The sequence below is a fragment of the Euprymna scolopes genome, chromosome 10 (genome assembly GCF_053919585.1).
Source record: "Euprymna scolopes isolate OS-2025 chromosome 10, ASM5391958v1, whole genome shotgun sequence".
Lineage (NCBI taxonomy): Eukaryota > Metazoa > Mollusca > Cephalopoda > Sepiida > Sepiolidae > Euprymna > Euprymna scolopes.
In genome coordinates, this window is record NC_136491.1 from 32297303 (window position 1) to 32311561 (window position 14259).

At 31.1% G+C, this 14259-nt stretch overlaps 1 protein-coding gene and 1 pseudogene across 5 annotated transcripts in view; both read right to left on the bottom strand.

Moving 5' to 3' along the window:
• Positions 1-14259, bottom strand: part of LOC145285919 (SEC14-like protein 5) — a 211158-nt gene that overhangs the window by 111960 nt on the left and 84939 nt on the right. For all 5 annotated transcript variants that reach the window (XM_080134415.1, XM_080134413.1, XM_080134412.1 and 2 more), the window contains exon 2: positions 6473-6622. In XM_080134415.1, the coding sequence (XP_079990541.1) occupies positions 6473-6622 (150 nt within the window). The remainder of the gene's footprint in view (positions 1-6472; positions 6623-14259) is intronic.
• On the bottom strand, positions 5689-5805 carry LOC145286598 (5S ribosomal RNA; annotated as a pseudogene).

The following is a 14259-nucleotide window of genomic DNA, read 5'->3' on the forward strand; positions in this document are numbered from 1 at the left end:
CCCCAAAACCAGAACATAATTCGTTTCGAGTCCTTATTTTTCATCATCTTCAAGGACACATACCAAACAAACATTATTCCCCTTCCCCACCATTACCTTATTTGTTCCGCCTTTTTTTTTATTGTGCCTACTTTATTCATATCCTCATATAATAGACCACATTATTTTTATACAATCTCTTGTGCAACTGTTGTTTCTTCTTCAGCATATTTATTGATATCTTTAGAGTTTGGGAATATATAACCACTTTTATTCCCCCACCCCACTTCCTTTCTCATGCGAATCCAGAAAATTATTTGTTTTGGCAACAAAGCTTTTTCTTTTTTAACATATCATAGGCATTCCATAACAACGTATATCAATAATAAATGATGCACTCGTAGCTCTATCCAATTAAATCAGAGTGGTATGAGGCAAGAGGGACAGTTGAAGTCAGTGTCCCCAATGATGCTGGTATAAACAGAGCTAAGAAGGGGAATATAACGAAATACTAAGGTCCTATGTATGACAAAAAAAAAAAAAAAAATGGAATCTTAAGATCTTCATCATTCTGGTAATGATATGTAATCTATCCTGAGTTATGCACCAGAAATAGGTCAATCAGGTTTGTGTGAAAGAGAACGTGGAGAGAGAGAGAGAGAGAGAGCATGAATGAAAGAAAGGAAGACATCTTTTCTCTCGCATGCAAGTCAGTCTGGTTTCTGATTTTGGCCAGAACACACATGTGGAGATTAGTGCAAAGATGCGTCAGAAAAAAAAAAAAACACACACACACACACACAAAAAAAGCTTGAGTCAACAATGTGAGGTGTCCCTCGGTTTATTTGTAGACAAAATAAGGAGGTCCTTGCCAGAAAATCAGTGTCATGTTTTCATCTTTACGGCTCATCGACCAGTGACGGGAAGAATCGCTACCCAAAGAAGACCAAGATAACAAAAAAAAAAGTATGAGCTTTATCGAGTATATATATGCACACACAGTAGATGTATCATGATTACATACATAGATACAGACAAAGAGACACAAGTAATGAGACATACATGCAAAAGACAAAATTCTCCCCCCTCCTAGATGTCTGTTTTTGTGCTGTGATGACCATTTTAGTGACCTCATGCCACAAAGGACCCTTGGTACATGCAAAAGAAAATGAAACAAAACACACACATACACAGTTAAGAACTATACACAACTTAAGGGTCCTTAAAAGGAGATCGGCCACATGTATACACACCCGACTGTATAAATGCATATAAACTGTATATAAAACTTGTTCATATAATTGAATGGGGAAGATGCATGCGAGCGAGTTTGAAAAAATAATCACAATATCCACTAGACGATTTAAAAAGGCCATTAGAACACACCTATACACACACGTTAAAAAAAGATGCGCATAGCTACAGTTACATAGACACACATTATCATATATATATATATATATACACACACACATATATATACATACACATACACACATATACATACAGACACACATATACACATATACATACACACATACATATATATATATATGTATATATATAAAGGCAATAAGACAAAACATCACAGTAATCATAAGAGCTAGCGAGTTCATGGAGAAGAATTTCAAAAATGACTGGGTAAATATACTCTAACCAAGTGCAAAAGAGATTGAAACAATTGTGCTTAAAGGGGAGCTTAAAATCCTAAAACAATCTCTAGGTTGGAGTCTCTTAAATGTGCGGTATCCAGAGCCTCATACCCAGCAAAAACAGAAAGAGCATTGAAAATATATATATATGTGTGTGTGTGTGTGTGTTATCATTTGTAAACAATTCAAATATATCGCAAGTCTATAGTACATTCATATTATCTTATTTGATATATAGTACATCTTACATGTGTTTCATTGAATAGTATACCAAACAACTCATTAGAGATGCATATAAATCATAAATCCATAAAAGAAATTTTTTTATAGAAAAGGACAAGAAGCGGAACAAGAAACAGAATATATGTATATTCCCTTCACCTTCAGGTGTAAAAGTCACATACAGGTGTGTGAATATATGCAAAGGATCAACCCGTGTGTACAAGTTTTGCAAAAAAAAAAAAAAAAAAAAAAAAAAAAAAAAAAAAAAAAAAAAAAATCACCAAAATAACTTTTTTCTGTTCAGAAGAGATTTGTTCACTTATTTATGTGGGGAAATCAAGACGAAAAACAAAAGAATAATCCGTAAAACATTAAAACGTGAATGAAATTAGATTTGAAGTTTGATTTAACATATAGGTCAAGGCAAAATAAGCAAACAGGATTCTTAGGCAAACTTAAACATATGTTTATTCTCATACATATTTAGATTAGATTAAAGTCTCAAACACGCACACACACACATACATATATATATATATATAATTGATTGATTCCTGTTTGAAAGCATTGGTAAATAGGAAATCAAATATAATACACATATAGAAATACGTTTTAAAGCCAAACCATGCGAAAAAAAGAATAAACAATTTAAAATTAATGTTATTCAATATATTTCGTCAAAGAAACTTGCTTTTGACAAGAATTTTTTTTTTTTTCTTCTTACGCCTCATAATGGTAATATCAGGCAGGACACTTGCGTTTAGTTGTTATTCATCGTATTTTTTTTTTTTTATAGTTCAGGAAATGCACACGGTGCATGCTAAAGGAATAATTAGTTGGTTCCAGTTTTAAAGCATTGGTAAATAGAAAATAAAATATAGCACGTGATGGAGTTGTACAACTCTCACCCCCGTGGTAATTTGTATACTGATAAGTTTTTAAAATTTTTTCACTGGATTATTATTGATTGTACACTAATTAACCAGATTATGAAAAAAAATTGAAAAAAAAAAAAAAAAAAGCATTATTTCGACATTTGAAAGGCGTGCTCACTTTTTAGTTACAACATTCTCGTACTTCGGTCACCCATTTTGTAACCAATAAAAACGCGGGAATATCAAAACATTAGACAGTAAAAATGACATGAACCTACAGCATTTGTAAGTCAGAAATATTTATTGTTTCTCATCAAAGAAAAAAAAAAAGAATGAAAATTTTTTTTTTTTTTTTACTTCTTTAATGTTTTGTTTTTATGAAAATAAAGTTTCGAGTTTTTTTTTTTAACTTAGTTTTTGGTTGATGAAAAGTGAGTTTGTGGGTGTTTTTTTACAATAATTTATCTGTTAAAAGTGAGGGTTTTCTTTTCAAAATTTTTTTTTTTTTTTTTTTTAAGTATTAAAAATTTCGCTAACATACTGGAATAATGTTTCATAATTTTCTATCCCGCTGTCAATTTTCAATGGCAATTATTAACTTCTGTGTTTGGACAATAATTCACTTCCGTGTTTAGAAAATAGAAAAAAAAAATGGGTAACTGATTTATCAGAAAGTTGTAACTAAAAAGTGAGCACCCCTTTCAAATGTTGAAATAATGATTTTCTTTTCAAATTTTTTCATAATCTGGTTAATTAGTGTCCAATCAATAATGATCCAGTGAAAAAAATTTTAAAAACCTATCGGTATATAAATTACGCACGGGTGTAATGGTTGTACAACTCCACCTAGCACGTATATAAAAGCCATTAATTTTAAATTGTTTATTCTTTTTTCACATTGTATGGCTTCAAAACGTATTTCTATATATGCGTTATATTTGATTTTCTATTTACCAACGCTTTCAAACAGGAACCAACTAATTATTCCTTTAGCATGTGCTGCGCGCATTTCCTGGACTATAAAAAAAAGAAAAAAAAAAGAACATTGAATAACAACTAAACAGACATGTCCCACCTGGAATTACCATCATGAGGTGTAAGAAGAAAAGAAATATCTTGACAAGGGCAAGTCTCTTCACCGAAATATACTGAATAACATTAATTTTAAATTGTTTATTCTTTTTTTTAGCATTGGATGGTTTCAAAACGTATTTCTATATACATGTTATAGTTAATTTTATATATATATATATATATATATATATATATATATATATATTACAATAGCATTGCAGCATTAAGAATTAATTATATAATGTTATAAATTGAATCTTTTTTTTCAATTCTTAATGCTGCAATATTTTAAGTTATAAATTTATTATATTTTTACTAGAATACCGTGTCCTTTTCTTTTCCAGTTTAACAACTAGTCCTTTACTTTTCTATGTTTAAGCTTAACCATATTACTTTTCATGCTCACATTTTCCTATTGTAATCCATGATTTTTCGAGGCTTCCAGTAAATTCGCTTGTTCTTTGTTTAATTTCAGTCTTATTTTTTTGCCCCTATAAATATAACATACACATATGTAATAAGAATGTACGGCACTCGTCTGCTTTCAATAAAATCACCCAAATTATCTCCCTTTCATTCTTTCATTCTCCCTGTTTCATTTGTTACTTCTCTTTTTGCGAGAGTGGTGAATTGGTAGAAACAGTAGTCGCTGAAGCGAAGTGCTTGCTATGGAAACCAGTCATAAAAAACGTTGCTCACCTCTTTACATTTTTTTTTTTCAATTTTGAACGCCAGTAAATTCACAACTTTCGTTTTACTGAACAAAAATTTAAATTTTTTTTTCACAATATAGCCGAGAAAGTGATCTATAATAATTGTAATAATTGTTTGAAATTTGGTCGAAAAATGAGTGAGCAGTGAAGCTTTAAAGCAGTTCTAAATTACTAACATTGCCACTTAACCATACAAACATAGTAGTGTTTGAATAAAATATATATATATATATATATATATATATATATACACACACACACACACAGGGTGACCCAAAAAAAACAGAGAATATTCAATTGTTTTTCTGAGCATTTTACAGTCAACGGAGAAAAAAAAGGCCAAAGACCCTAGTGTTTTGATGTGATGTTTTGAATATAATAAACTAGCAATGACCAAAGTTTCATTTCATTCGGACAAAACACTAAGAAACAGGGCCTAATTAGATTTGGGGCCCATTTTTTTTTTGGGGGGGGGTCACCCTGTATATCTCACTTTAATACAATCTAAATATATAGGCAGAGATTATCATTCATATTATTTGCATTATTTGGGTTACTGTTCTTCTTCACTTCGGTCGATGTAACCTGCGATCTTCTTCAGGTGTAACTTTTGTACTTGGGACTCTGCACAGAATTTCTAACAGGACCTTTTTATTTATTTATGCCATTGTAATATGTGGAGAGATTGAAAAGTCCAGTGTGGCTGACAACATGGGAGGAAAAATGGCAATTCTCTGCCTTTATGAGACAAAGTAAAAATCATAGTAATGGCGAAGAGTAAGATGAGATAAAGATGCAGTGATCCCCTCATATAGAATTTGACCCAATACAGCAACCAATAATTATAAATACTAAAACAAGCACTTTTAATAATTTACTATTTTTATATAAATCTGTTTCCCTTTTTAACTGTGCTTAATACACAAGCAAGCTACACATTGAGCTGCTTAGAGTAAGACACAAACGTTTCTGTGTAGCTTGCTTGCCATATCTCCCATGCTTCCGTTCAGTCTGAAAGACAAAGGATACCCCCTGTAGGGGCAGTAGTGCATGTAATTGTGAGGCAAGGGTTGCGCAATCTCCAACCACACCTCTCCTGAATCAGCATTGTTTGAGTCCAGTGGCAAGGAGAAGACCAGGACGACTGGAAGCAATGCAGAGATAAGCGGAGAGCACATACAGCACCTGAAAGTCCCAAATGGTCACCCATTTAGTACTGACCAGGCTCAACGTTGCTTAACTTCAGTGATCAAGCGGGAACTGGTGTGTCAACATGATTATGCCATATATATATATATATATATATATATATATATTGATTATAACGCTCCCTATCTTGGGTTGAGCATATTGGGAAGTGATATACAAATTGCCACTACTGTATTAAGCGATGTTCTTTGTGTAAACAAATTGAGCTTAGGCATTTGGACAATGTCAAAACATTGTTAATTCACTGCCCACAAAGTAGCAGCCGAATAGCGTAATGGTAATAAACTTTGACTGTCGATTGAGCAGTCGGGTTTTGATCCTGCCGGGTTTCAGGTAGTTGCCTGTCTAGTCGCACTGATGAGCTGTGATACAGCGAAACAATACTGCATGTGGATGACTATACACACAAGAATGATATGATGGATGTGTAATCTGATTTGTAAAACCAGGATTAGTTCTGATGACCTCAGAGGATTCCATCTGGACAGTATAGAAAGATGTGTGCAGAAAAGTAAACTTCAATGGTATAGCCACGTTGAAAGATAGGACGACAGTTCTTAGGTTGGGAGATGTAGAACAGATGAGGTGGCAGGTTTAATTCCAAGAAAAATATGGGCGGACTTGATAAAAATGGATCTTAGAGTAAGAGAGATAAATAAAGATTTGGCCAAAAATAGGTTACTTTGAAAGTAACGCCTGCCAGCATGTAAAACCGATGATGATGATGATGAATAAAGATTCTGCATACCTTTTTCAGGATGTAAGGTGCATCCACATCTAGTTTACACTTCCTGTGTATCGTATGCACAGCGCCTCCATCACTGACTTGGTCATAGAGAATTTCACTGCCAAGGAATACAGGGATCATTTTACAAGTGGGAAATCTCCTTTCGTAGGCCTGTGAAAGAAAATAAAACAAATAAATAAATATAAAGCATTCGTTCATTATTTTTAGCAGCAAGAATCAATTCTATAAAACTAGCAATATTGAATTGACTTAAAATATTTCGAATAATGGCATACATAGAAAGAATCTTTAAATCCGATTAAAATTAAGGAAGTTATGACTATTTTTGTGCCTTACACATTTGGATGTTTTCCCTCTTTAAGACCAGATGTGTTTCATCACATCTGGTGTACATTTTCAGTAAAAATCTTATATCTTTGTTAAAACACAAAATTAAGCAATGAAATTGTCTATATACGTGTATTTTTGTGCAAGGAATCAGAATATGCAACTGAAAATCCTCAGATATTAATAATTTTCTAAATCATCTCCAGTAAATACACTGCAATTTAAAAAAAAAAAAAACATGGTGTATTCATTAAAAGAAAAGTCAAAATTGAATTGCAATGCATTTTATGTACAAGAAACTGAAATATAAATGTAGGACCGTTTAAAAATGAATATATTGCAATATTTCTTCATTATTATTGTAGATTAACACCTTCCATCAAATCCTCAACCCCCCTCCCATCTGAACACCTCTCCAAAATATGTTTCTACTTTTCTAAGCAATTATGTGTGAACACCCTGAAAAACTTTCATGAAAGATAAACAAAAATTATTTTAGAATTTAATATAAAATAATTCACCATTTTAGGTTATTCTAGCATTTTAGTGCAGTTAACAATTTCTTTTTTTTTTTTTTTGTAATTTCTTTTTTAATATGCAGTCTTCAAGTTTCATCTCCAGACAATCATAATTTTTAAATTAACAAGAAAACTCTTTGGTATACTTGAGTGTGTGTACAGTTTCTAATACAGTAACTCGATCCCCATATTGGAACCATGCAACGAGAACACGCACACTCCGTTTACATAAAGGTTTTTCAATCTAAGGGCAATATAATTAATGGTCAATGTGCGCTAGAGTATCAAGTAAAGATTTACCTTTAAAAAGTTCATTTTTAGGGGTACTTGGGTCTGTATTGCATACTGTTTTCATTGGTCGCCATGTTTGTTTTTGCACGTCCACAACAATTACCTGATTTTGCATTCCACATCAATAACAATTACAACACCATACAAGCAACTATGATCATCCATATAATAATGTACTCATGCATACGTTTTTAGCTTTCACATACATTTAAGAATTTTTTAAAAATGTAATTAAAAAAAGAAAAATGATCGTTCAATACAGACACAAGTACCCCTAAAAAAGTAAATACGAATGATAATCTAAAGTAGAAAAAAATTCAGACTGTACCCATTTTAAGATGAATTGTTCCAAAATCAAATTACATCACCCTGCTAACTAAAATAGTACAATTTTAAATAAATACATCTTAGAAAGTGATATTCATTTTAAGAAGCCAACACTTATTTTTTTTTTTAATTTTTTACAGCAAGAAGAAAGAAAATATTTAGTTAAAAAAAAAAATAATAAATTACTACAATATTATATAAACTAATGGAACCTATGGAAATTCAACAGAGGACTCATTCATATGTAATATATTGGTGTTGGCATTCTGTAGATGTTCAATGTAAATGGAGACACTGATATTATTGTAGCCCTTTTGTTAAAACTGCAAAAGTATTTATCTAAGCTAGCACGAACGGCAAAAGCCCGGTCGTAAAGTACACTTAAATATATTTTAATTCTTGGTCGTAAAGTACACTTAAATATATTTTAATTCTTGCAGATTTCTTATATTTTTATTATTATAAAGTTAATGTTGTATCGATTTTTATAGGCTATAAAGTTGCAATTTCTAAAATAAAAAAAAAATATATGCATATGACTTGAGTGCATGAGCTTGAATCAAAACCGAAATAAAAACTTGTGAAAAAAAAAATATATATATATATATATAATGAAATAATAAATAAATAAAAATGTTATATACGTCCAAACAAATTAAAGGGCAACTTTCTAAGTAAATAAAAAAGAAAAATGAGCTTCGAGGCGGAGCCAATATTAACCGTATTTATCGTTTGAAAAAACAACAATAATATATATATATATATATACATTGAGTTCCTTCAGCTATAATTGAAACCGAAACCCAAACTTATGAAGAATTCTTGATAAAATTATTTATGACAAGATATGGAAATACATAACAATTAAACAACCCGGATGTAAGCAGGACACAGAAAATAACACACACGCTACCATATTAATATATAGATAAAGCATATTTACTTTTATTTATATTTATTTATTATTTAAAAGAATATTTAACTGACAATTATTTTTACATGAGACTAGAGACCGCTTGTGAATTTAATATGCCTTTGACACTTCCTCTTTTGGAGGAAGCCAATTCAACCCGCCTTGGGTAAATGCTGCTAGCATGCATGCATATACAGAGATAGAAACATTTTTTCTTAATATTACTGACGCTGGCATTTATTATTTCAAAAGGAATATTATTTTGACAGTAAATTATACAGATGGTATTTAGTTCTTTCCCACTGCAAGAACTTCAAACATCAGGGTCGGAAAGTGGAATTGAAAAGTCAGCACCCCAGATGAGGAGCACTCTGACCTGCAAAAAGTGCCCAGGCAGCCCTATCGGTATTCCCTAATAACCTAACCTCTTCTCAAAAAGAGAAGGCAATCCCCGAGAGGGTGGACCTCCTAGAACTGCCCAGAACTAAACTCTTGCCACAAAATCAACAGGTACCAGATCATTACAGGAATGGTCTAATCTCTGTTGGTTTTGGGGGTCCAGGATAAAGACTCCTAGCCGAGGTTCACTCCTTGTCTGGAGCGATTTCATACAAGCAACCATGATCATTAAATATCAATAGGCCACCATTCTATTCCATCTATTTAACTTATATTTAGCCAAAATTCTTTGTAATCCACCTAATTCTTTCTTAATACTTCCAAGTCTTTTTGCTTAATTAGCTTTGTATCTTCAACATCATCCAATCAGACACAGGGATTTATTTTCAACTGTGCTTTTCAGCCCAATTTAAAGGCAGCTAATCCAAGGATTTATCTTCACCATATAATCTCAGACATAAAAGACACTAACTATTATAAAGTGGTCAGCAATTATCGACTTGGACTATTTCAGCAGCAAATAAAACTAGTGTTATCGTTAGATACTTGTATAAGTTCCATTACTTTGTTAAATAGATTATAAGAGAAATAACGGTTGTAGTCAGTTAACGTACTTCCTAACTTCCGGTGTAGTGCTAATGGAAGTGGTGGCAAGGCAAATCAGTTCCTTCGCTTTTTTTCTCTATATCTCTTCTGTGTATGTACTCTTTATTACATTTTTCCTACCTTTCTTTTTTTATTTATTTAATAATCATTGAAAAGTTTTTTTTCAGGCTTATTTTAATTAAGAATTATTAAAAAAAAATTTTTTTTTTTTTAAATTATTGAAAGCATTTTTTGCCTATTTTTTTTTTTTAAGAATTATTGAAAACACTTTTTAAAATATTTAAAAACTATTTTGGAAATATTTTTTGTATTTTATGGTGTTTGAGAATTTGTTATTTGGATTTCAATAATTTTATTTTTATACTTTCATAAACATATTTATTATAGAAATTTTATACTTTGTACTTTCATAAATATATATTTGCTACATAAATTTAAATAAAAAAAAAAAAAATTTTACAATTCAAAAAGCAAACTTTTATTTTCATAATTTCATAAACATATTTCTTATTTGTTTTAAAAATGCAAACAAAGACTAATTGTGATATTTTTATCTGTATAATTTTGTTAGTTTTTATTGTATACTTTTCAAGAATGTTCTTTTTCTTCTCTTTTATTTCAATAAATCGCTTCACAAAAGAAATACTGAAGAATAATAAAAGTGAAGGAACTGATTTGCCTTGTCACCACTTCCGGTAATGCTAAGTCGACAGGGCATCAAAATACTAAACATAAGAAATTGAAGACATTTAAAAGTAGACAATTGAAACTGCCAATCTGCAGAAATACTTCATATATTTGTAAATAAAATATAGGGTTCATTTTTTTCACATTTAATATGACTAGCACGGGGGGGGGGGGACCAAACTCTTAGGAATGTTGGGCTGCCATCTTGTCTACCAATAGTGAGATAGTAGTTAAGAAAACTCTCACAACTGGAAATGGACGATGTGAGTTGCTCTTTCTGGATTTTACAGGTTACATTGCTATGAATTTTTCTTTGAGAACACTGTGGACTTATCAGAAAAAAAAAACAGAAAATATCCAATATTAACATACAACTATTGATTGTTTCCCCATAGACGAAACAGATCTGTAAAATGTACCAAAGTTTTTTTCTTTAAAAAAAAAAAGAAAAAGGAAATGATTGGCAAGATGAATTAAAATTTTGGATCTTGAAAATTGTTATTTATTTATGCTGTGTTCTAATATCTTAACATTCCCAAATTAAAAAGAATTGGCAGACATAAAGAATAGCAAATTTATGCAAAAGTGTACATTTTCACAACCATATATATGCATGTATTATTTGGATACATCAGACTACTGTTCTCATCTTGAGTCTGATTTTCACAGCGTTTCAGTCGATGAAACCCCCGACCTTCTTCAGGTGTATCTTGTCGAACTTGGGAATGTTGCGAACATCACACACAAAATGAGAACAGCAGTCCAATAAATCCAAATAATATGAATAACCAATCCTCATCTTAAAAATTCAGAAACATCATACATACATATATATACATACACATAAATATATATATATATATATATATATACATACATACATACATACATATATATATATTAGTCCTCATGCGAAAGAGCAGGACACAAAATGTTTTAAATAATAATAGAATAACAATAACAAACACTTTCGCTGGCGAGGACTACTACTGACCGTAACCAGTTATACAGTTCTTTTGAAATTTTCATCTCTATTTTTATTGTTATGTACTGAATATTTGTTAATGAAACCTATATGAAATATGTTCCTTATTAAATTTTAAAGATTTTCTATTCTGAAAGAAGTTTTAAAAAAGTTATTTTAGAGTTTCTGTTAAAAAAATTCAGATTTTCTCATTATTCAAACCTGTATTACAAAGAGGGGGTTGCAAAAATGAGTTGTGATGTGAGGAGAAATACAAACTGAAATAGAGAGAGGGAGAGTTTGAAAATATAATCTTAAAAAGATAAGATACAGGTTAGAAAAGCATTTCATCCAAGGCATGAAAATTGTTAAACAAAATGTTTTTACTATAGGCTTTAAAAATAAAGGTACAAGATTCAATTTGAAATTTATCTATCTTCAAAATGCACTTTTATAAATTTTACAAAGTAAGGTATAAAAATTTAATTTAAATTGAATCAAAAAATTACCTTGGATTTATTTTATTTAATGTAAATTTTGTTGCAATTTAAAAACATTATCTTTAATCTAGCAATTAATGATATAGATATAAAATTTTCAATGATTTTTTTTAAGTTCAACAGAATGTACATTACATAAAAATCCAAGGTATTTTTTTAATTAATTTAAATTAAATTTTTATACCTTACTTTGTAAAATTTATAAAAGTGCACTTTGAAGATAAATAAATTTCAAATTGAAATGTATGTATATGTATGTATGTATGTATATATATGCATGTATATATATATATATATATATATATATATATATATATATATATATATATATTTCCAACAAAACAAGTCAAGCATGTAAGCTCCCCCTCCACAAATACAAATTTACTTTCACCATGACTAATGTTTGTGCAAAATTAAAAAAAATTCAAGGAGTGATTATTGAGAAAGGTGCAAACAAATGAACAGATGACCGGTTCGGAGGCAATTTTACCCCTATAATGGCCTATAAGAGGGCAACCAGAGTTATCCTGTTGAACACCCTAAGTTTGGGAAAATGAGTTTAAAATAAAAAAAACTATACAAAATACTGTTAAAAACCAACCGAATATATCTCAGCCTATGCCACAGTAACATATATTGAGCGAGTTTCTAACAGTATTTTGTATATTTTTTTTTTTTAAACTCATTTTCACAAACTTACTGTGTTCAATAGAGAATCTGGCACTATTTTTAATTTTCCAATATATCGGTAAACACTATGTTTTTCAAGCTGAATAAACATGTTACATTAAATAAAAACACTACAAAATTATCCACTTAGGTAGAAAAGTAACTTATCTTGCCTTTGATAACATTTATTTGATATATATATTTGTTTTTTTGACAACTTTTTCGAATCTATGTGTACAGTAATACAAACCCTAGTATAGTTTAATGTTTTGAAAGTTTTGTGATGAGGATTAATAATTTATATTATTCTGAATACTCTTTTCATCGTGAATGTTTTGGCTAATGTAACTCCTGACCTTTTCCAGGTGTATCTTGTCATGCTTATTATATGTTATGGTTAGAAATTTCTCTTTCCTTTCTACTCTCTTTCGTACTCTCTCTACTTTCCTCCTCCTTTTTCTCTTTTCCTTCCTCTCCCCTTTCTTATCCTTATTGTGTCAACCATCCAGGGGTAAAAGTCTTAATTCGTAATTCATCTGTACAGAGGATTGAACCTTCAACCTCTAGAAGCGTCACATAGAACTGAGTACTACTACTTAGCACGTATATCTATAGTTGCAAACATTTCTAGTATCAAATTTAAAACCTATTCTTTGTTTTAAATGTGTAGTCTTATTACTATGTATTCAATTTATTTTTCAAATGTGTTCTATTATTTATAATTAACTAGCGGGGATGCTCAGTGTTGCCCGAGTATTTGTAAGTGTGTGAAAAAAAAAAAGTGCTAGTAGGCAGGCAGGCTCGAACCCGTGACGCGAAGGCGGAAAAGAAAGTGAAAGAAAACCTAACCTCTTACCGCTACGCTATGATGCAACAGGAAGTGAAAAGCATTCAAATTTAGCAACGTCAATCAAAAAGTTGACTTGCAGAAATGGTTAGTTAAGTGAAGGAGTTCACGTAGGCGCAGAAATGAATGTCTGGCTTAAGTTAAGAATCATGCACTTAATTCTGCCTGTAGGCCAGTTTCTGCTGTATCTGTTTCCCCACGATGTTGGGGAAACCAGCTCCCCGCTAAAAGAGGGAGCTCTGGCAGCGTCCAAATGAATAGCAATTCTCTGATATGAAGGGTATCCCCCACATTGATCAAAGTTGATTCCCTTTCTAGGCATCCTGGCTGGATAGGTCGAGAAGCGGTTGCCTTCGCTTCGATTAGTTTCACTTTATTTATATGAAAAAGACAAACAAACACGCGAAAGGACAGGACGGTGGGAATTTTTTAAAAGTCAATCAAAATAAAGATAGAGACGACGTCCGTTAATAAAACGGAGATATTACAATCTATAAGTATAAGGAAAGTTCTCCAAAATAGTAACCTTGTTGAGAAGCCCAACGAAAAAAGCCTTTCATGAACATACACGAACGCAGGCGCCCATTTTGCCTTTTATATAATAGATGGTTTCCATATTGTGTTTAATCCTATATTCGGTCTAATTAGGACGTTATTTCCCAGCAAATTTTTTTTTTTGCATACGAGTCACCACTTATCAAGGTCTTGAGGCCACTCAAGGATAAGGGTTTAAGGAAGA